The sequence below is a fragment of the Pleurodeles waltl genome, chromosome 4_1 (genome assembly GCF_031143425.1).
Source record: "Pleurodeles waltl isolate 20211129_DDA chromosome 4_1, aPleWal1.hap1.20221129, whole genome shotgun sequence".
Taxonomy (NCBI): Eukaryota; Metazoa; Chordata; class Amphibia; order Caudata; family Salamandridae; genus Pleurodeles; species Pleurodeles waltl.
In genome coordinates, this window is record NC_090442.1 from 773,620,735 (window position 1) to 773,641,468 (window position 20,734).

The 20,734-nt window shown below is 43.8% G+C and overlaps 1 protein-coding gene across 2 annotated transcripts in view; it reads left to right on the plus strand.

Annotated features, from left to right (window-relative positions):
* MIOX (myo-inositol oxygenase) overlaps positions 1-20,734 on the plus strand; it is a 367,739-nt gene that overhangs the window by 342,746 nt on the left and 4,259 nt on the right. The window contains exons 1-6 of one of the 2 annotated variants that reach the window (XM_069229443.1): positions 4,806-4,916; positions 8,436-8,516; positions 11,695-11,775; positions 13,652-13,814; positions 15,523-15,590; positions 19,089-19,198. In XM_069229443.1, coding sequence (XP_069085544.1) covers positions 4,902-4,916; positions 8,436-8,516; positions 11,695-11,775; positions 13,652-13,814; positions 15,523-15,590; positions 19,089-19,198 — 518 coding nt within the window. In that variant the 5' untranslated portion in view covers positions 4,806-4,901. Of the gene's footprint in view, positions 1-4,805; positions 4,917-8,435; positions 8,517-11,694; positions 11,776-13,651; positions 13,815-15,522; positions 15,591-19,088; positions 19,199-20,734 lie in introns of those variants that run through there. The other variant, XM_069229442.1, reaches the window with a different exon arrangement.

Consider the following 20,734-nt stretch of genomic DNA (forward strand, 5'->3'; position numbering starts at 1 on the left):
CCACGGAAGTGCAGACACACTAGTGGTTTATTGGAACCATAGAGGGTTCCTGCCACTGAAGATGCTGATGCACCGGACTAGTGGCCACAGCTGGATATAGTTTATTGGCGATATTAATGCTCCCTCCCACTAATGCACAGAAACAAAAAGGTCTGTGTCAGAGAGAGGTGCAGACACACTGCATTAGGCTCTGATGCTGGGGATGGTGTTAGTGACAAGACCTGCCTCTGAGAGAGAGAATCACTGCATTAAACCCTGGTGCTGGAGTGGGTTTGTTCTTGAGAAAGGATCCCAAACTCCTAAGTGCACTTCACTGCAGCAAGCTCTGGTGTTGGGGCAAGTATGTAGAGAGATGATACAACACAAAACCTGCATTAGGATGTGGTCCTGGGGTGGTCTGTCAGTGAGAAAATCTACCTGCTGCATTGTGTTTACCTCACGTGAGGTCTGTTGGTGGGTACAGTGATGTGTTAGTGATAGTGTAAGCGTCTGATTTTGAGGTGTGCATTAACTCAGTATTAGTTTCTAGTGCAGCAGATGACTTCTTAGTGAGAGATGCTCTCTGGGGTGTGCAGAAACTTTGTGAGGGGCTGGTGCTATTGATATTTTTTTGTGAGAGGTGCTCTCTGAGATGTGCAGAAAATGTGTGAGGGTTTGGTGCTATGGATGGGTTCTTAGCAGTGCATATTTTGTAAACAAATAAGTACCTGATCCATTATCAGGAGGCCACTGCAGCTTGCACTCTCCATTGCCCCTGCCAGCACTGCCAATGACAGTACCAACCCAACTACTAACCCTCACACTCCTACAAATGTGAAAAATCAGACTATCACAGGCCCCCAGAGCTATATGAATGGCTTGGCGGCAGATATTAGCCATTTTAAATCTACACTGAAGTTGTTCCGCTCTTCTCTAAATTAGACAAACAGCACCACCATGTGGCAGACTGTGATAAGTGCTGGTGTTGACAATTAAGTGCTGGTGCTGACCCCCTGAAACCACCCACTCAAGTTAAGCACTGTTTGCTAGTGAGAAATGCTCTCTGCCTCAGGTGTGCAGATACGGTGTGAGGGTATGATGCTACGGATGGTTTGTTAGTAAAAGATGCTGTCTGTGAGATGTGTAGAAAACTGGACTCCAGAGCGGCAAATGATCTAATAGTAAAAGAAGATCCAGCCTGCAAAAACACTGCACCAAGCATCGATGCTAGGCATGATTTGCCAATCAGGTGGTCCCCGACACCATAACAACTACTAGCAGTTCTTTGTCTCATTTTGCAAACCTTAGCAGTGCTGTTTTGGTAGAGCAGCAGATATCTTTGAACATCTATAGGTCCGGGTTCAATACATGTATGTTGTTTCTGCTGAATTTGGCAGTAATCTTTCAGGTTCGTTGAAGTTCTTCTTTATGCAGTGGCTGTAGGCGATCATTATGCAGAGGTTCGAGGTTCTCTTCATGTGGAGTGTGATAGTGCACTCTATGAAGACGGTGGTGCAGAGGCGCTGGAAGTGTGGGAGATGCAGCTGCTGCAGCCCCCTAGATAAATTGCAGACAGTTGAGCAAAAGAATGGGCAATAAACAGGCAATTTAATGTGGCTTTTTCGTGTATCGAGTGGTATACTTTAAACCACGGTGCAACTGCATGCCAAAAACTAGTTTTAAATTATATTTATTGTATTTATTTTGTTTACAATTGTCTGTCTGCAAGCTTTGAGTATTTTACTTTAATCCACACATGTTCATTGAGATATTAGATGTAGCAAATTATGCAACAAATCTAAGAATCTAGATATTTTCATAATCATGTATTACATTATGTGATCATTTAAATCTACAAATAAAGACTCCCATGACACCTAGGAAAAAGAGAAATAGGGAGATCCTATCAAAGAGCTGCTAGCCCCCACATACTATTTACTGACTTCCTTTCCACAGTTTACAACGATTTTGAATATATTTCCACAAAAAGAGGAGAACAAATTAGACAGCACCACTCACTGCTGCAGTGAAAGTGAGGCATATATTATAATTAATAACAAAAACAACTGAAGACCCATTAAATAAAGGCTAACACTGCTGTGATGTGTTATTCCTCTTTTGTAAATTTCTCCTCCTTAAGATGGAATTGATACAATTGAAGCTCTACAGTGGACACTTTGTGTGACATTGTGGCCAGATCCAATTAATTACTGGCATACATTGTCCACTGTCTTCGTATGTGTGTATTTGTTCAACGACTTCATCCTGAAATGCCCACATTCTGTCCTGTGCATATCCTGGTATATTCTTTATTTGTTAATCTTAGATATTTTATACTCCACACACAAGTTTCTAGCAGTAGTAGAGCAAAGTAAGCATTTTTGGAGCAGCGGAGCATCTCAAACATGAGATACTGTACACAGGGCTTAGTGGTTTGTGCAAATGCCCAGGCACCTCTGAACCACCTGACATGTGCCATTTTACCCATGTCCCAAATGCACAGCAGGAACACATGTTTTGATGATTTCTTTGGGAAACCTTCCACATTCAAGTAGAGAGTAGAATGGAGCATTTGCTACACTCATTCGGTAGCAGGTATTTTTCAAAATATCTTTTTTTCTTGAGCTGTCACTAATGGTCAGCACCCAGGCGCTGAAACTTGTCCCACCACCATTGCAATGATGGTACCCCTTATGTAGATGTTGGAGGTGTTCTGGATCCAGAGGTTGCTGGGTCGCTGTTAATTTTTATGCAGAATTTGGTGACGTTCTTTATGCAGAGTTTATAAGTGTGTTTTATAAAGAGGTTGATAGAGCATTACAAACATGTTGGAACTGCTCTCTATGCAGTGGTTGATAGTGACATTTTTGCAGAGGTTGATAGTGCCCTTTCTGCAGAGTTTGGTAGGGTTCGCTAAGCAGTTTGGATGTGGTCTTTATACAGAGGTTGGTGGTGGTTTTGAGGGAGAGGTTAACAGTGCCCTTTACACATAGTCTGGTGATGATTTTTCTAGACTGTAGGAGATCTGGGGATGTGGATGTGGATGTTGTTTTTGCAACTATACAGTTATCTTGCTTTCTTTCTGCTTAGCTGGAGGTGCTCTATATGGAGAGTTTGGGGGTACTCTTCAGGCAGAAGATGGTGGTACTCTTTTAGGACAGCTACACACACAGAGTTATGGAAGTTGCTTCTGCAGTATTTCGGTGCCCTTTTTGTTTCTGTCAAAGGGGATATTTAAGTAGAGGTTGATGGCGAACTTTCTGAAATGCTTGAGGCACATGGCTTTAGATTTTGTTTTTACAGAATTTTTCTGTGCCGTCTTTTTCTGCTTGTGAATTAGCTGGACGTGTGATCTTTATTTTTAGTTTGTGGTACTATTTGTGCAGAGATTGTTGATGCTCCTTAAGCAGAGGCTATCGATGCTATTTCTGCAGAGGTCTGTATTCTCTTGATGTAGAGCTTGGTCCAGCTGTTTTGGAGTGGCTGGTGGTGCTCTTCACGCAGAGATATGTTGTCCTCTTTATGAAGAGGTAGGCAGTGCTCTTTTTGTAGAGGTTGGCGGTGCTCTTCACGCAGAGATCTGTTGTCCTCTTTATGAAGAGGTAGGCAGTGCTCTTTTTGTGGAGGTTGGCGGTGCTCTTCACGCAGAGATCTGTTGTCCTCTTTATGAAGAGGTAGGCAGTGCTCTTTTTGTGGAGGTTGGCGGTGCTCTTCATGCAGAGATCTGTTGTCCTCTTTATGAAGAGGTAGGCAGTGCTCTTTTTGTGGAGGTTGGCAGTGCTCTTCACGCAGAGATCTGTTGTCCTCCTTATGAAGAGGTAGGCAGTGCTACTGTTATCCTCTTTATGAAGAGGTAGGCAGTGCTCTTTTTGTAGAGGTTGGTGGTGCTCTTCATGCAGAGATCTGTTGTCCTCTTTATGAAGAGGTAGGCAGTGCTCTTTTTGTGGAGGTTGGCGGTGCTCTTCACGCAGAGATCTGTTGTCCTCTTTATGAAGAGGTAGGCAGTGCTCTTTTTGTGGAGGTTGGCGGTGCTCTTCACGCAGAGATCTGTTGTCCTCTTTATGAAGAGGTAGGCAGTGCTCTTTTTGTGGAGGTTGGCGGTGCTCTTCACACAGAGATCTGTTGTCCTCTTTATGAAGAGGTAGGCAGTGCTCTTTTTGTGGAGGTTGGTGATGCTCTTTATGCAGAGGTTGGCCGCACTGTTAATGCAGGTGTTGGTATTGCTCTTCATGTATAGGTGACTCTGCTCCTTATGTGAGAGCGGATATTTGGTGTGCTCTTTGTGGAGTAATAAACGTATTGTTTCCAGAGAGCTAGTCAGTGCTGTACATCAGAGCTTACTGATGCCAACTGGAACCGTTCAGCCATGCAGAAGCACCCACATTCCTCTGAAGTATCCCCCATTTCCGCTTCAGTCGGTATTCTTTGTAAAACCTAGCCGTACTTCCTGCCAAGAACTTGTTCATTCTGTTACTATTTGAGCTTGACCTCTTGCCCTCGAGTTACAGAGTAACCTGGAGGTGACAGACCAATGTTGTGGAGTCCTTTGGACTTCTGGACCACTGCCCTGTTACCATTCTGGGTCTGGCACCATTCCTGTTGACTGTGCCTCAATCAGGATGGTTAATGGATCATCCGGCATCCCAAAGTCCTGAAGTTGTTGTACTGCCCCCTACCCTGGACAGCAGTGGCTGTGGTGGTGCCTCATACGCTATGGTTAATGCGTCATCCAATTCCACGAAAGCCGGATTCATCCGGCTGAGGTCAACTGTACGGCCATGTCATAAGATCACTCACTTCTTGCACAATATCTCTACTATATTAAGAGGATGCTCCGCACTCTCTGCATACAGGTAATCCCCTCCTTCCATTCCCTCTATCCTCACATACCTCGCCTCCCCTAACACCAAGACAGCAGCAACATGAAGATTATTATGGTGAGTAGAACCTCTATCCGTTATCATCTTTGACAACTGCTGTTTGCCCCTGGCATTGTTCTGTTTTATCTTTTGAGCTTGAATTTCTAGTAGAAGGCTGGAGGGTGCCATTAAAATGGGCAGCATGATGTCAACAAATGTAGAATAGTCTGCCTCACTACTTGCTAATATTACAATTCTGCCTTGGCTCATATACGCTTGTGCTCCATAGGTCCACTGATGACAATGTGCTTGAATGAGGCACCCACTGGTCTGGCATCCCAATGGCCAGTTGTCCTGGGTATACTTGGCCTCTTGAGAAATTCCAACCATGCTCCTTATGTATGATAACCTAATGAGATGCTGACATTGGTCATGCTGCGTATGTAGAGGAAATATACTCACCCCACAGAATACACCTAGTTGTAGAGGTCCTAAAGCTTTTTTAACTCATTTTTCATTGATCTTCCACTTTACCATTTGAGGGTAAAACGTGCCTCTTGGTGGAATGCTCTGTAGCTTCGGGGCCGGGCTGGGCTCAGAGTTCAGCTCACAGGTGTCAGTCAGGCCGCTGAGGTAGTGCTGTGACATCAGCCCATTCTCATGCGGTGTTCCGGCTCCTGGGTATTTCAGAGGAAAGAATGCTCGCTCAGAGAGCGGGAGTCGGAGAACTTCATCCCTTCGGATTATTTCCGATGGCGGTGCAGCCACTTAGCTTTGCCACTTGTCTAAGTCTCACTTCAGCAGTACAGTTTAAGTAGATCTGATCGGGTCATAGGTAGAGTCTGACCCATAGCAGCTTGTGCTGTGGTCAAATCTTGGGTAATCACAGTTCGGGTCAAAGGAGAAAATACTTGCCTGTTGTGTTCAACCATGTTATGGGGGTCTGGTGACGGCTTCGGACGGCACTATTTGGGTCTGGCTTGAACACCGGGTGAAATCCTTCAGTGGGGCTGCTGCACAACACTAATTTATGTGTTATTTCAAACACTTTGTTTCCTTTAATTCTGTTATAAGGCAAACTCGGTCTTGGGTCTACATAGGATACACTCTTCAAGCCACTGCCACCATCCCCTGTCCATCCTTTGCCCATTGCTTTGTCAGTCAAGGTGAGCCTAGAAGCACGAGGGGGCATTTCCCTGGAGAGTCAGCTGGGAGCAGAGGGATGTTTATACTTCTGGTTCAGTGGCTGACTGCTGAGAGTGCTGTGACAGTGCTGCAGAGATCATGGGCGTCACACCCCTCTGCCCGCGCTTTACAGCACTTCCACAGGTGGGAGATCATGGGCGTCACACCCCTCTGCCCGCGCTTTACAGCACTTCCACAGGTGGGAGATCATGGGCGTCACACCCATCTGCCCGCGCTTTACAGCACTCCCACAGGTGGGAGATCATGGGCGTCACACCCCTCTGCCCGCGCTTTACAGCACTTCCACAGGTGGGAGATCATGGGCGTCACACCCCTCTGCCCGCGCTTTACAGCACTTCCACAGGTGGGAGATCATGGGCGTCACACCCCTCTGCCCGCGCTTTACAGCACTTCCACAGGTGGGAGATCATGGGCGTCACACCCCTCTGCCCGCGCTTTACAGCACTTCCACAGGTGGGAGATCATGGGCGTCACACCCATCTGCCCGCGCTTTACAGCACTCCCACAGGTGGGAGATCATGGGCGTCACACCCCTCTGCCCGCGCTTTACAGCACTTCCACAGGTGGGAGATCATGGGCGTCACACCCCTCTGCCCGCGCTTTACAGCACTTCCACAGGTGGGAGATCATGGGCGTCACACCCCTCTGCCCGCGCTTTACAGCACTTCCACAGGTGGGAGATCATGGGCGTCACACCCATCTGCCCGCGCTTCACAGCACTCCCACAGGTGAGAGATCATGGGCGTCACACGCCTCTACCCGTGCTTCACAGCACTCCCGCAGATGAGAGACTTCACAGCTCTCCCACAAGTGAGACATCATGGGCGTCACATGCCTCTGCCCGCGCTTTACAGCACTTCCACAGGTGGGAGATCATGGGCGTCACACCCCTCTGCCCTCGCTTCACAGCACTCCCACAGGTGAGAGATCATGGGCTTCACAGCACTCCCACAGGTGAGAGACTTCACAGCACTCCCACAGGTGAGAGATCATGGGCGTCACATGCCTCTGCCCGCGCTTCACAGCACTCCCGCAGGTGATGGATACCCACCTGCCTGTAGAAAGATCACAGTCCAGCGCTGGCAGCATCCCGGGCGCAGGAGGGGCGGGAGAGCGGTGGAAGGAGCTTAGGGCCAGATGTACGAACACATTTTCCCATGGACACAGAATGGGAAAATCCCTTTGCTACATCTGGCCCTAACAGAGCATTAGGTAAGAGAGTGCGCGGCGGGCAGAGGGCAGGCTCGGTTCCTTTTTGATCCCAGGGTACAAGAGGACATGGAGCTGCAGTGTGGCTCGAGCACTCACTACAGCTTGGCACCGTTTCCTTTCGATGAGTTTGGCGGGCTGAGAGCTTATTTAAGCACCTAGCTCAGAAAGACCTCCATTGTACATGGGCCAAATCAGAGAAACTTTACACCGGAGCAAACAAAGGGCAAAAACATTTGTCACTGTTTTGCTACCGGTGTAATAGTGACTGAACCAAACTAATCTTGGCCCAGTCCATAATACAGATAAGGTTTTGGGGCGAATAGAAAATGAAAAATGTTAACCGTTGCTAAACATATGTAACACGTTTGCTTATAAATCATTTTATTTATGTCATAGAGGCTTTGCTAAATAAGTGCTAGACCACGGCTAATTCAGTTAAATATATGTATCTAAATCAGTTAGCAATGTTCTTGCAACTTGTACACTCAAATTATTCACACATTGATTTTACCTGAAATATCTTAAAAGTGGAAGACATGCTAAACTTTATCTTATGCTTGTTAGGCATTATATTTCAGTCAAACCTTTTGTTTTGTAAACAAAGCAAAAAATAATGTGGAATCAGTTTCTTTCATGTCTACCCTGGTGCTAATGGTACTTCCTCCAGTCACATCCCTTAAAAAAGAAACAGCTAAAAAGTGCAAATGGGTGTGCTCTCTTTTTCCTCCACCAATGCAGTGTTTCTTCAGTACAGGCCCAGAATGGCAAGTGTCCTCCCGAAAGGTAATATGGAATGCAATTGACTGATATTTCATTAGTTTTATTCGGTAATCCCATACTCATGGTTTATGTTCCTGCCATTGATTACATACCATTTTACATGTATCCATTGTTCAACATTTCTGGTTGAAATATCCAAGAATCCAAAAATGCAAGTATACAGAGGGTGAAAGATGAGGATCTGTGTGAACAAATGAAGCCAACATTTAAGAATGTTCTCCAGATGTTGAGTCTCTTTAGCGTGCAGATTGAGGCTTTGCATCTTGGGGTATCATTTATCCTCTTTCGGAGAAATCAGTGCACTCTTTCTTCCCTGCCTTCCACTTACACATCTACTTTCAGGTAATCACAACAATTTGCCCGCATTTCTAATCACTTTTTGGTCTTTACATGTTCCAGGGGCCAGATCCTTCCCTTGTCTATCGGCCGGACATTGACCCAGAAGATGTTACAGACAAAGAAAAGTACAGGAATTACACAGTAAGAGATTTCACTCCATTGAGGGCACAACTGGTGAGAGGTTCAGGATCGAAGGGCGATGGAAGACCAAAGATCGCAGTAATTGGTAGAAACTGGGATTGGAAGTCTTTGGGTGTACTGTACACATTAGAGGGGGATCGGTGCACTGAGATCACAAGAGGTAAGAAGTGAGAGGGTGAGATGTGGTGTATTTTTGGGAGATGACACAGAATGTATAGAATGGAGACACATAAAAAATGGCAAGGCAGAAGAAGTATGGATAGGGTGAGGGCTGAGCAAGCGTGACTTTGCAGAGCATTTGAAATGCTAGGAATATTGAGACTCAGACAGTCTGAGAGAGTGTGAAATACTTGATTTGGGGAATTGTAGGGAATGTGAGATTTGGAGCCATTTAGGGAGTGGGAACAAATTGATGTTAAATAATTCGGACATATTAAATTTTGAATATTTGGAGGAACCAGGTAACATCCAAGGTCAGTTGGACTAAAAAGGGGAGGTCTCATTAGACAGAAATTTGGAACAGTTGCAGGTGGGTACCATTATAGGGGAGAGCTTAAAGTACGTTGGAATTCCTGTCATTGAAAGAGGCTACAATTGAAGGTATTTATTCTTATATAACTGGGGGGAATCTTCCAATGTTGGTGTCAAAGTTTGAATGATCGATAAAGAGTGACATTAACATGACTTAGTTTCCATTTATTTGAGAGGGCTTCGTCATTAAATATATAAATTGTGGAAAAATTGTAAAAGGCCATAGTTAAATAAGCTTTTTGTTGAAAAATATAAAGCTTGATCTCTTACACCAGCTTACATCACCAACATTACCAAACAATAAATAATCCATAATGTCCCTATGTATGATAATGTCTGGTTGGGTTAATAAAGCTACTGTGACATCATTCAGTGCATGTCCCTTTTTGAAAGCTATGCCTTCCAAAGTACTGGGAGAGACTAACACCAAAGGGGTTAATTTGTTGGAAAAGGCAGCCATTAACAACAAGTTTGAAAGAATTAAGGGCTGCTGTTGAAATAATTTGGGAGAGTCTGCCATTGAAAGCGCTGAACGTGGAGAAGTTGAGTGAGCCTGTCATAGGCATTGGTGGATTTAGAATGATGGGAGAGACCTCCTGTAAGGCCAATGGGTTTGGAAGTATTGGGAGAGATTGCTATTGAAGGCTTTGGGTTTGCGATCAATCTTGGCTAAAGTATATCAATAATGAGGTCGATTTGGAAGAGTTTTGAGAGGTTACCACTTAGGGCTTCTGTTTGCAAGCCTATAAAGTGACTGATTTTGAACAAGCTGAACTTGAAAAGGTGGGAGTTGCTGTCATGGAAAGTACTGGATATGGAAGGGCAGGCAGAGATGAGTTTCAATAGTTTGCATGTTGGAGAGCAGAGAGAGGCTGCTACTGAAGCATTGAGAGCTGCTGATGTGGAGTGGGTGACATGTTCGACTGGTATTATGGTTAGGTACACAGGAAGGTGCTGTTGAATATGTTCAGGTTTGAGTAGTGATGATGAAGGTAGATGAATTTGCAAGACCTGCCGTTATGGGTGCTGGGTATGAAAGAATTGGGAGAGACTCCAGTGATAGACCTCTAGTTTGGTATGACAGAGAGAGGCTACCTTTGAGGCCTTTGGTTCGGCAAGATGTGCAGAGGGTGGTTTTGAATGAGACGGTTTTGAAAAGACTGCCTAAGGCGCTCATTTTAAGCATAGCATGTGATGGGATTTTTTGAGGGGCTGCCATTGAGGGTTCTGTACATTAATCTATTGGGAAGGATGTAATTGATGACTTTGGTTTCGAAGGATAGGGGTTGCTTTGAAGGAGTCTGCTTTGAAAGAACTGACAGAGGTAGCCACTGTAGATAATGCATTTAGAAGAATCGAATAAACTGCCTTTGAAGGTGATAGCTCTGTAAGAAATTAAAAGAATCAAAATGGAAGACTTTGAGTATGGAAGTATTGGGGGATTCTGAAACTGGTAGTATTTGAAGATACTGATAGTATCTGAGTGACACATTACAAGTCTAAGGTGACCGGACACCACTGGATAAGCTCTATTGCAGAAGCTGTCAGAGGCTGGATTTTGACAAATCGCTGTAGTTGAAAATGGAACATGTGGCAGCATCAGTGATTACTGAAGAAAAATGTAGGCCTTTGAAAAGTGGCATTGCCTGGGACATGAGGTGTTTTGGAAAGAATGTAACAACTGGACAGCATTGAATGCAATAGGAATATAATGAAATACAGTGGTGTGGCGGTGGCAAGACTTGGGGATGACCAGCGCTAAACAAATGCCAGTAAATAACTAATTAATGCAAAATGTATATGCGACTCAGTATGTAAAGAAGCTGTGTATTAAAGTCAACAGCATAGAGCATTAAAGAACAGGGTCAGCAAATCACAAGTGATACTGTTGTGAGCTAGAAGCTTCGAAAGAAGCTTCGTGGCTAGGTGTCTCCAGGAGTGTTGCATTAAGTGTGTATCCAAGCATTTCTCACAATGCATGCCTTGTAGTTGAGACACTAACCTGGTGAGCCTGTCTTATTGCTCTTACTCGTTGTAAGTATTAGTTTGGAGAGGTGCTGTTAGCTTACATTCAAGCTCAGACAACTGTGATGTGCCCAATCCAAGATGAGGTTGCAAGAAGCTCGCGTGATCGGACCACGCAAGAGGTCTTTACCACCGAGTCCCAGGATGTTAGCCCCATTAAGTTCTGAGCACTTCCTTCTTTAGGAACAATGATCTGGTACCTAGAGTGACCTCAGAACACACAGGCCGGGATACGTCTTCACAGGGGCAGTGTTGTGGCATGAGAGATTAGGGGCAGTTATTGGCAATGGGTCAGGTTTCAGAAGAACATGGAATCGTTGAGACAGTACAATCTACTTGTCTGGATTATCCAAGCCTAATGTGGCAATTCAGATGTCTTGTCATTGTGATGGGGATGTGGTATCACCGGAGTCAAGTAAGTGTGTGATCAACAAATAGTGGACTCTGAGTGGTTGTGAGATTTGTACATTTTCGGCATTTGTGAGAGATACTATGGATAAGATTAAAACCAGAGTGAATTGGCCGCAGGAATGTGTGGAAAGGGCTGCAGAGGTGTCTCTTAAAATATGCCTCGCTGTTGCTGATATCCCTCACCCACCATCTTTCTTCTTTCCCATTTCAGAATGGCCCTCTCCAGGAGCGTGTGCTTAAAACATACACCATGATGCACACCTACCAGACTATGGATTTCGTCAAGGAGAAGGTGTGGTTCCATTAATCAGGCTTGTCATCTGTGCGATTGTTACAACAGTGGTCTTTAAATGTGTGTCCCTCAGGGTGGGTTCTTCCAAGAACAATCACAAGAGTGCTAACAAGTCACGCCACATGGCTTCCATGTGACCAACCAGTTCCTAGAGTCTTTTGCCCCTCCCTGGTTTCCCTCTGGAGCACTGATGTGGATGGGTTGGAGGGGATGTAGTCACTGCTCCTATGCAGAATGGGCGCATTACTGTAGTTCTGTAGTCAAGGCGCACTAGTCCACAAGTTGAAAGAGAGATTGCTCTATTAGTCCATAGCTCTAAAATCCCTGAAAGCCCAGGGCAAATTAGGCGTGTGCCATACTTGCAAGATATGTTGCTGCCGTTTCCCACCCATTGCACATTTTCAGAAATAACAGACTATTACCTTATCGTAGTGTCTCAACTATATTTTATTGTAGCCTGCAGATCAGGGCTAAAGTTGTTGTTGTGTTCTCTATGACAAAAGCACTGCATTCCTCGAAAGTCTGCTCTTGATATGAATGTGGCGTGGTCAACCATATAACCCCTCGCAGACTTAGGGGGTTATTCTAACTTTGGAGGAGGTGTTAATCCGTCCCAAAAGTGACGGAAAAGTGACGGATTTACCACCAGCCGTATTACGAGTCCATTATATCCTATGGAACTTGTAATACGGCTGGTGGTATATCCGTCACTTTACCGTCACTTTTGGGACGGATTAACACTCCTCCAAAGTTAGAATAACCCCCTTAGTGAGCTACACTACCCAGGACAGAAGACAAAAGGGGCGATTTAATTCTTGGCGGATGGCCCGCAGTTCCGCCAAAGGGGTGGAGTAAATTATTTAATCCCCATGGCCTAATTTATAAATGACCACCAAGCAGGCAGTTATTTATAAACCGTCACGGCGGTTCCTGGCAATGCATATTACTCTATGATACAGGGCTGCATCAGCAGGACACAGCACTATAGCGCAGAGTATTTTTATTTTTTTTTACAAAAAAAAATTCTGATACAGGATTTTCTCCCATGGCGAGGAGGGAAGCATTATAATGTTTTTTTTTACCGTTCCTTACCTGGAGGTAAGAAACAGTAAAAAATGACTACCTGTCCACCCGTCTATGTTGGGCAGGAGGACATGTAGCCTTTTCTCCGACGGCCCTTACTCCGCGGCGCCATCTGAGAAGTTTGGCCATGGCAGAGTCGTCTCTGCAGTGGCCAAACTGAAGGTCCGCCTGCGTTTAAATGAGGTGGGCAGATCTTCATGTTGGCGGTATGTATACTCTGTCGCTGTGGCAATGGAGTATACACACTGCCAACACATAAATCACCCCCCAAAATCCCTTGCCTGAAAAACAGTGTCTCAGTACAAGCATCAGGCCAGACAGCGTCTTACTTTCTGTACAGACAAAAGTAGTTTAAGGCTTGCCAGAAGGAGTGGAGCAAGGAAAGGGAGAAGTGAACAAGACTTGTTTCAGGGCGTGTGGCCAATGTCTTTCAATGGGCTTGGGTGCACATGTGCCTTGAATCTGCTTGTGGACATGTTCTCCTTTTTTGGTTTCTGGTCTCCCACAATGCTGGCCTTTTATATGCTTGTTGGAGCTTTCTCTGCCTACATCATACCAGTAATGTCAGGGGATTTTTCATGTCAAAGTAGAACTTATTTTGCCACATAGATAACCATTGGCAATTGTATAATTGAGATAAAAACCCTCCCATTGCTGGAACCGGAATAACAACCATGCTGTAGGGCCACCCAGTCCTTGACCTTCATCTTTCCCGTAAATTGTTTACCTTGTATCACACACTTCTGTTACTGTGGATGTTGCCTCTAACTAAGTATGTGCCCTTTCCTTGCAGAATGCAAAGTGGGGTGCCTTCAAGCACAAACAAATGACCATCATGGAGGCAGTGAATCTGTTGGACGACTTGGTGGATGAGTCAGACCCAGATGTTGATTTCCCAAACTCTTACCATGCCTTTCAGACAGCAGAAGGCATCCGGATGCAGCACCCAGACAAAGGTAAGGCTCTATCACCATGGGCATCCCGCAGCACAGGGTAACAGGAGGATACACCTGGACACAAGAAGGAGTCTCTCACCATGTGCCCCTGACTGCAAAGGTTAGCATGAGGATTCACCTGGACAAAGGCAGTGTTCTGCCACCATGTCTGCTAGACATCGGAGTATCAGAGTAAAGATTTCCATGAAAGGAAACATTTTCAAAATGACACTGAAAGGAAAAGCGGGTTCATTACAGTCCTTGTTTGGTAACACTTTAATAAATATGGCACTAAATGTATATACAGCTATAAGTAAACTATTTCTAAAATGAGGTTGAAAAGCATCATAGATTTGCTTTTTTAAGAGAGATACTATGTTTTGTCGGTCAAGATCCACTTTTTTGCCCCTGTGTGGCCATCAGGGTTTGGCACTTTCTACAACATAACAGGCCTCCATCATGATATATATCATGGACTTGTTACATAAAGGTGGATTTTTTCAGAAACAACAAGAGAGATAACAAACACATTCACGTGATCTTCAGAAATGTTACTTCAGAATCCATTGCTAAAACATTTGTGAAAGATGTTCAATTTCAGCCTTGACATGATATAATAAAACGAAGATCACTTTAAGTGTACGTATCTTGTTCGAAAAATAAGAATCATACTAATTTGACTTTTCTATTGTGCAATTTTGTTGTGCACCAAATATAGGTGTTTGTAACTCACATAAATCGGGTAAATAGTGAGTTATATTTTTCAATTATAGTTGTGAGAAAACAAGTGAGCTTCTATGTAAACAAAAATGGATTGTATGATTGAGGTAGTATTACTAGCAACTTATACTGAGGTATCACAGCATCTTAAGCAATTTGTGCAGCTTAAGAAATATTAAACAGAAAGCTGAAAAAATATATTTTTTTAAATAAGCTTCAGTGTATGAAAAATAAACGTACTACTTAAAGGTTTCTTTTAAAATGAATCCCCTATTTGAGTTTTTAATGAAGCATGTACAGAGAATAAATTGTGATGAAGGCCAGTTGAGTTACAGATGTGGCCAAAACACATTAATTACACAAACAGCCTCAAGAAGGGAATGGTGACGGACTAATAAAATGGTACCTCTCTTAAAAAAACCAGAGTTGATCATTTTCAACCACAAAAAATTTTCGGTGTGCTTAAGCAGATGAAAAATGACTATTAGACCAAAAGGAACTGTACAACTTGCTTTCCTTGATTTTGTTATCTAATTAACTTGTGTGTGATCACAAGCACTTTTGGGTGGAAACTAACATATTGGACTAACAAATTGTCCTGTACTCAATGTTTTACCAATATGTGAAACAATTATAATTTTGAAAGACATCATTCTAATTATAAGACTTTTTGATCCCTAAAAATTGCTTTTCAAAACCATACGACTTCCAAATGCATTAAAACATTACAGAACTGGAACCCCGGCCAATTCATATATCGGGGAAACATGTACCCTTGCTATATTACACCTGTTCTTGTAGCACTACAGCGGCACCTTATACATTGTGTGCAGTAGAAGTGGGGGCATCTGGAGGAGGCATCTGGGCAAAGGCAGGTCTCCACTACCATGCTGATTAGAGAACCTCAGGTGCCGGAACACGTAAAATGCAATCACAATGCAAATGATTATATATGTAATGTCTTGTGTATCATCTGTCATGTTTCACTGTCCCCTTCTCCCTCCCACAGATTGGTTCCAGCTCGTCGGTTTGCTACATGATGTTGGGAAGATTCTTGCTCTTTACAATGAGCCACAGGTATAGCATGGGTTAACAAATTTAAAAAGTAAATAAAAGTAGGGGAAGGAGCAAAATTGTTGTCCCATTGTTGTGCAAGATCATCTTGAACATTGTACAAATGTAACACGCTCCGAACCGGCTATGCAGTATACCCAAACCGTCTCACTAGCCACTCATTCCAGAATAGAGCCCGAAAACACAGAACAACGGAAGAACTGTGCTGTGCAAATGTTGATGACACAATATAACATAACAGTGCTTGTTACTCTCATACTGAAGAGGTTGCCAAATCCCACGCCAACTCTTCCAAGGCATGAACTGCCAGTCCAGGGGCATGGAAGTGGAGCAGAATGTCCCTGTTTGCAGGTTATGGACAGGAAAGTGGTGCAAAATCTCATTGCTGGTGCTCCATGAAAATGGAACTGGTTCAGAATTTCAATGGTAGAGACATGGACCTAGGGCAGAATCTTACTGCTGATAGTCCATAGACATTAATCTGGTGTAGAACGTGATTGCTGATGGTCAATGGACATGCACTTATGCCAGAATCCCATTCCTGATAGTCTCTGAATATGGAACAGATGCAGACGGGCATCAGTGTCGAGCTACAGACATGGATCTGGTGCAGAACCCAACAGTTAATGATTCATTGACATCTGGCGCAAAATCTCATGGCCGCCAGTTTATGGACCTAGAGGTGGTGCAGAATTCCACTATTGAAGGTCCATGGACATGGTCTAATGCAGAATCTCACCACTTCCAGTTATATAGACATAGAGGTGGTGCAGAATCTTACTGCAATAGTTCATGGAACGGGTGCAGTATTTCACTGTCACGAGTTTATGGACCTAGAGGTGGTGCAGAATGTGACTGATGATGGTCCATGGACATGGAACTGCAGAACTCACAACTTCCAGTTATGTAGTCATAGAGGAGGTGCAGAATCTTACTGCAATAGTTAATGACATTGAACTGGTGCAGTATTTCACTGTCACCAGTTTATGGACCTAGAGGTGGTGCAGAATCCCACTAATGAAGGTCCATGGCCATGGAACTGGTGCAGAATCTCACTGCTGCTAGTTTATAGACATCTAGGTGGTGCAGAATCTTACTGCGCTAGTTCATGTAAATTGAACTTGTGCAGTATTTCATTGCCACCAGTTTATGGACCTAGAGGTGGTGCAGAATCCCACTAATGAATGTCCATGGACATGGAACTGGTGCAGAATGTCACTGCTGCGGTTTATAGACACACAAGTGGTGCAGAATCTTACTTAGTTAGTTCATGGACATTGAACTGGTGTAGAATCTCACTGCCTTTAGTTTATGAACATAGAGGTGGTGCAGAATCTCACTGCTGATATTCCGTGGACATGGAACTGTGCAGAATCCCACTAGTTCAGATTAGGGGCAAAGAAGTAGGCTGGCATGCCATCACTGCTGGATAATGATTTGGAACTAGTGCAGAAGCCTATCCCTGCTGGTCGAGGGACGTGAAATTAGTGCAGAATTCCTTTGCTACACGTCTATTGACACCACTTGTCAAGGGGCCCAATGTTAAAGCAACTGGGACAGTACCAATACCCACCATTATAATGGTGTGAACAAATTCCAATGAGGTATTTTAATTTGGGGTCTGAGCATGCTTAACAGATCCTTAGTGTACATGCCTGGCCTGCACAGCCTTAACCCCCACACCATCAGCCAGTTAGATGGTTGCAATTAAATTGAAGAATAATCTTTGTAATTTACCTCTTCTCACTTCACCTCACCTGTCTCTTTACTTTTATCTCTGCATCTCTATGTACCTACTCTCTGTAGAGATGTGTGTCACTGGGCAGTGACTAGCTCTGCCCATGATGCACTCTACAGTGGTGCTAGAAAAACATTCAGAGGGGAGGGTTCTGCCATCAACGTACATCCCTGAAGTCAAGGGGACTGTGAAAAATTAAAGCATCAGGAGTATAGCAAACGAGCCATGTCCATTCAGCATGAGTCTTATGGATTGTATGTGGGCACTGTTGCAAATATATTACTAAAGCATGGTGTGGTAGCACACTGTCATTTACAGACTGCACATTTTCCATTGAATTGGGCACAAAATTTACAGAGATGTGACTTTTACTGATAAAACGATATAGTGCACAAACGATAGGTGGAAATTCGGTTTCAGCAAATGTTTATCATCTCCTCTTCACTATGAGAACTGTATTGATTTGTGTTGATCTTATTACAATCATTAGTTCCAAACACTTCAGAATTACAAAAAATATTGTGCTTTCATGTGTGCGTTCCTAACTACTGATATATGTTAAAATATGTGTAGAGTTAATTTACAGGCAGGTAAAGTTCATTTGTTAAAAAAAAAATAACATTACAGCCTTTCCTTTCACACTCCCAGTACCCCTGCGAGATTATCACATCCTTCACTTTACAAAATGCTCTCAGTTTGCAGTCAGAAAAATAAAAGTAAACACCAACATCCATGCTAAAAAACCTGAAAAAACAAGCTAAATACATAGTCAAGTTAAAAGCAAAAAGGAAAGGCATCTGTATTGCTCATCCACCTTCTGACTTCCTGCATGGTTATTTTAAGGGTGCTGCAGCACCCCCTCGCCACTACTTTCAGCAACTATGACACTCTGATCTGAGAACATCCTTCAAAAGCATTTCTGAAGCAGGTCATTGACAGCAAACCCCCATTGAAGCAGTTAACAACATTTAAAAGGAAAGAATAGAGGCTCAAATATAGTAACATAAATAGGAAAATGACGCATTTCCTTATTTCAGGAATATCCTATTATTTTTTTCCAGGGTCACTTGCCAGTCTGATAAATGATTATCCCCAATTTTCCTTTTGATTGGCATTAAATATATATTTATTGTAATATGAAAGAATCAGTACTTTGATAGATTAAGGAGAAGAAATGTTTGTAAGCATTATTACAAAACATCTTTCTCTCTATTATTTCGACCTGAAAACACAAGCGCATTAAAGGTAATCAGTTCTGCTTGTCTGCCAATGATCAGTCGCTAGCCATAGGAAGATGTCTTCTCCCAAAAGAGACAGGAAGAACAAATTATGTGTTGCCTGGCGTGGCGTCATTCGCGATACAGAAGCGTGCAGAGCTACCTACTGGCAGAATGATGGAACACCATCAAAACCGCTCACTCGAACTGCTTTGAAATGCAGAAGTTCTTATTAAGTGAGAGAAATTACGCAAAATGAGGCAAAACGCACCTGAAAATACGCGATATTATGTGAAAGGCTAACTTAGGTATGTTACACTACTTTGTAACTTTTACCAATGTATCCCTGCGACTATTCTTTGGTAGGGCAGCACATTGAAAATAGTATAAAGTCCCACGTGGTGCAAAGTTTTTATCCGTACGAGTTTAGCCCAGGCCTATGAAGTATTCCCACTAAGTGCACAAATAAACAAATGAACAGACTTTTCTTGCGCTTTGAGGAGTATTTCTAGTTATCGACTGCTGGTGGTCTTTCTCTTTCCGCAGTGGTGTGTAGTGGGGGACACGTTTCCTGTGGGCTGCAAGTTTCAAGATTCAATCGTCTTCCGAGACTGCACCTTCCAGAAGAACCCGGACAACAAACACTCCGAGTACAGGTAATATGAGATGAGGTAATGCGCACACAGAAACCCCCTACGCCTTACAGACTCAGAAAAGCGGTGGTCACCTATAGATCATACGAAAAGCCACCTATATTACACAGATTATCATTCTTCTCCGAAGATATTGTGGGGCCGCGATTCCGGTTCACCAGCGTTTAGCGGGTTCTGTCTTTAGATTTAAGATAGATCAACCGTCTCATTAAAAATAGAGCCAAATTTACATTTGGAGGGTACTCTAGCATATAGTGCCATCTTGTGGCCACTGCCGTTGTCTGCCTCAATTTCAATTTATTGCAAAAGCAGGCACACTGGATCTATAATGAGTGCAATGGGGGGTGGGTCAATGAATTTGAGGGAGGGGGAAAAAAAAGTGTGGGAACTGTGGGCATTATTTACAAGAATCTACACATCGGCTCCAATGTGTCAGATTTCTTGCACTACCTTACGCCCTCCTAAGAATGTCATGGATGCGCTGTATTTACACTACAGAGCTCCATGGCGCACATTTTCACAGGCGCGTCAGAAATTCTGACGCATCTGTGGCACTAAACTCATGCATTGCTCGACTAGCGTAAAAAAAAAAATGATGCTACTTTAACAATGCCAGGAGGTCCCATTGAAAAAAGCTGTGCGTCAGTTTTACATCTGCTTTGAGCAGGCGGTAGGTAACAGACTGAGGCTTTGAGCTTAATGCATCAATTTGTAAATGTAGAGCAGTGTAGAGCATTGCTTGAGCCACCGTTGCTTTAAAAAAATGACACAAAGGTGGAGCAAAGGCCTTGGGAATGAGGCTTGTTAGTGTTAAATTACAAACGTTTGGGAACGTCTTTCCCCATAGATTCCACCCACTTCAATCACTGCGTAAATTCACTTAGCAGCAGCTGAGCGGGGACCTGAACAGTGAGGGACCTGGGGCTGCTGTACCCCGCTCCGTTCCCCGAAACTCACACTTGGCATGCGTGAGGCCCCTCGCAACGCGCAGAAGTGATCCTCATATTCTGATTAGATGTGTTGGCGGTTGCATACTGTGGGGAGGGCCTCTATACCCATATCCACTGGATAGAAAAGGGGTGGTAACAAACGAGTTTCGTCAGTCTGTAAACTGTTTCCCTGTGAGACAGATCCTGAAAGATGTGATGAGACAGTGGCCGCTTTCTTTAGGGAATCTCTGTCATCCTAGACCAGAGGTCTTCAAACTGGGGGGCGGGCCCCCCTTGGGGGGCCTCAAGTGACCCCAGGGGGCGCCAAACTCTGGCCAAAAGAAATATTATACAGATAACATGCCTTTGTTTTAAGCAAAAGCATGTTATTGCAGTTTTAAAAAGGTAACAATACTTAACTGCAATGTTTAAATAGGTTTAGACCTATTTAAACATTGCCTTGTTTCTAAAAATAATTGTGAATAATTCTGAGGGGGGCCCAATGATTTTTATTTTTCAATTGGGGGGGCGCGGTATTAAAAAGTTTGAAGACCACTGTCCTAGACCTAGAGTATAAACAGGCGTAAGGCGGAGACTCCGAGAGCCTGCG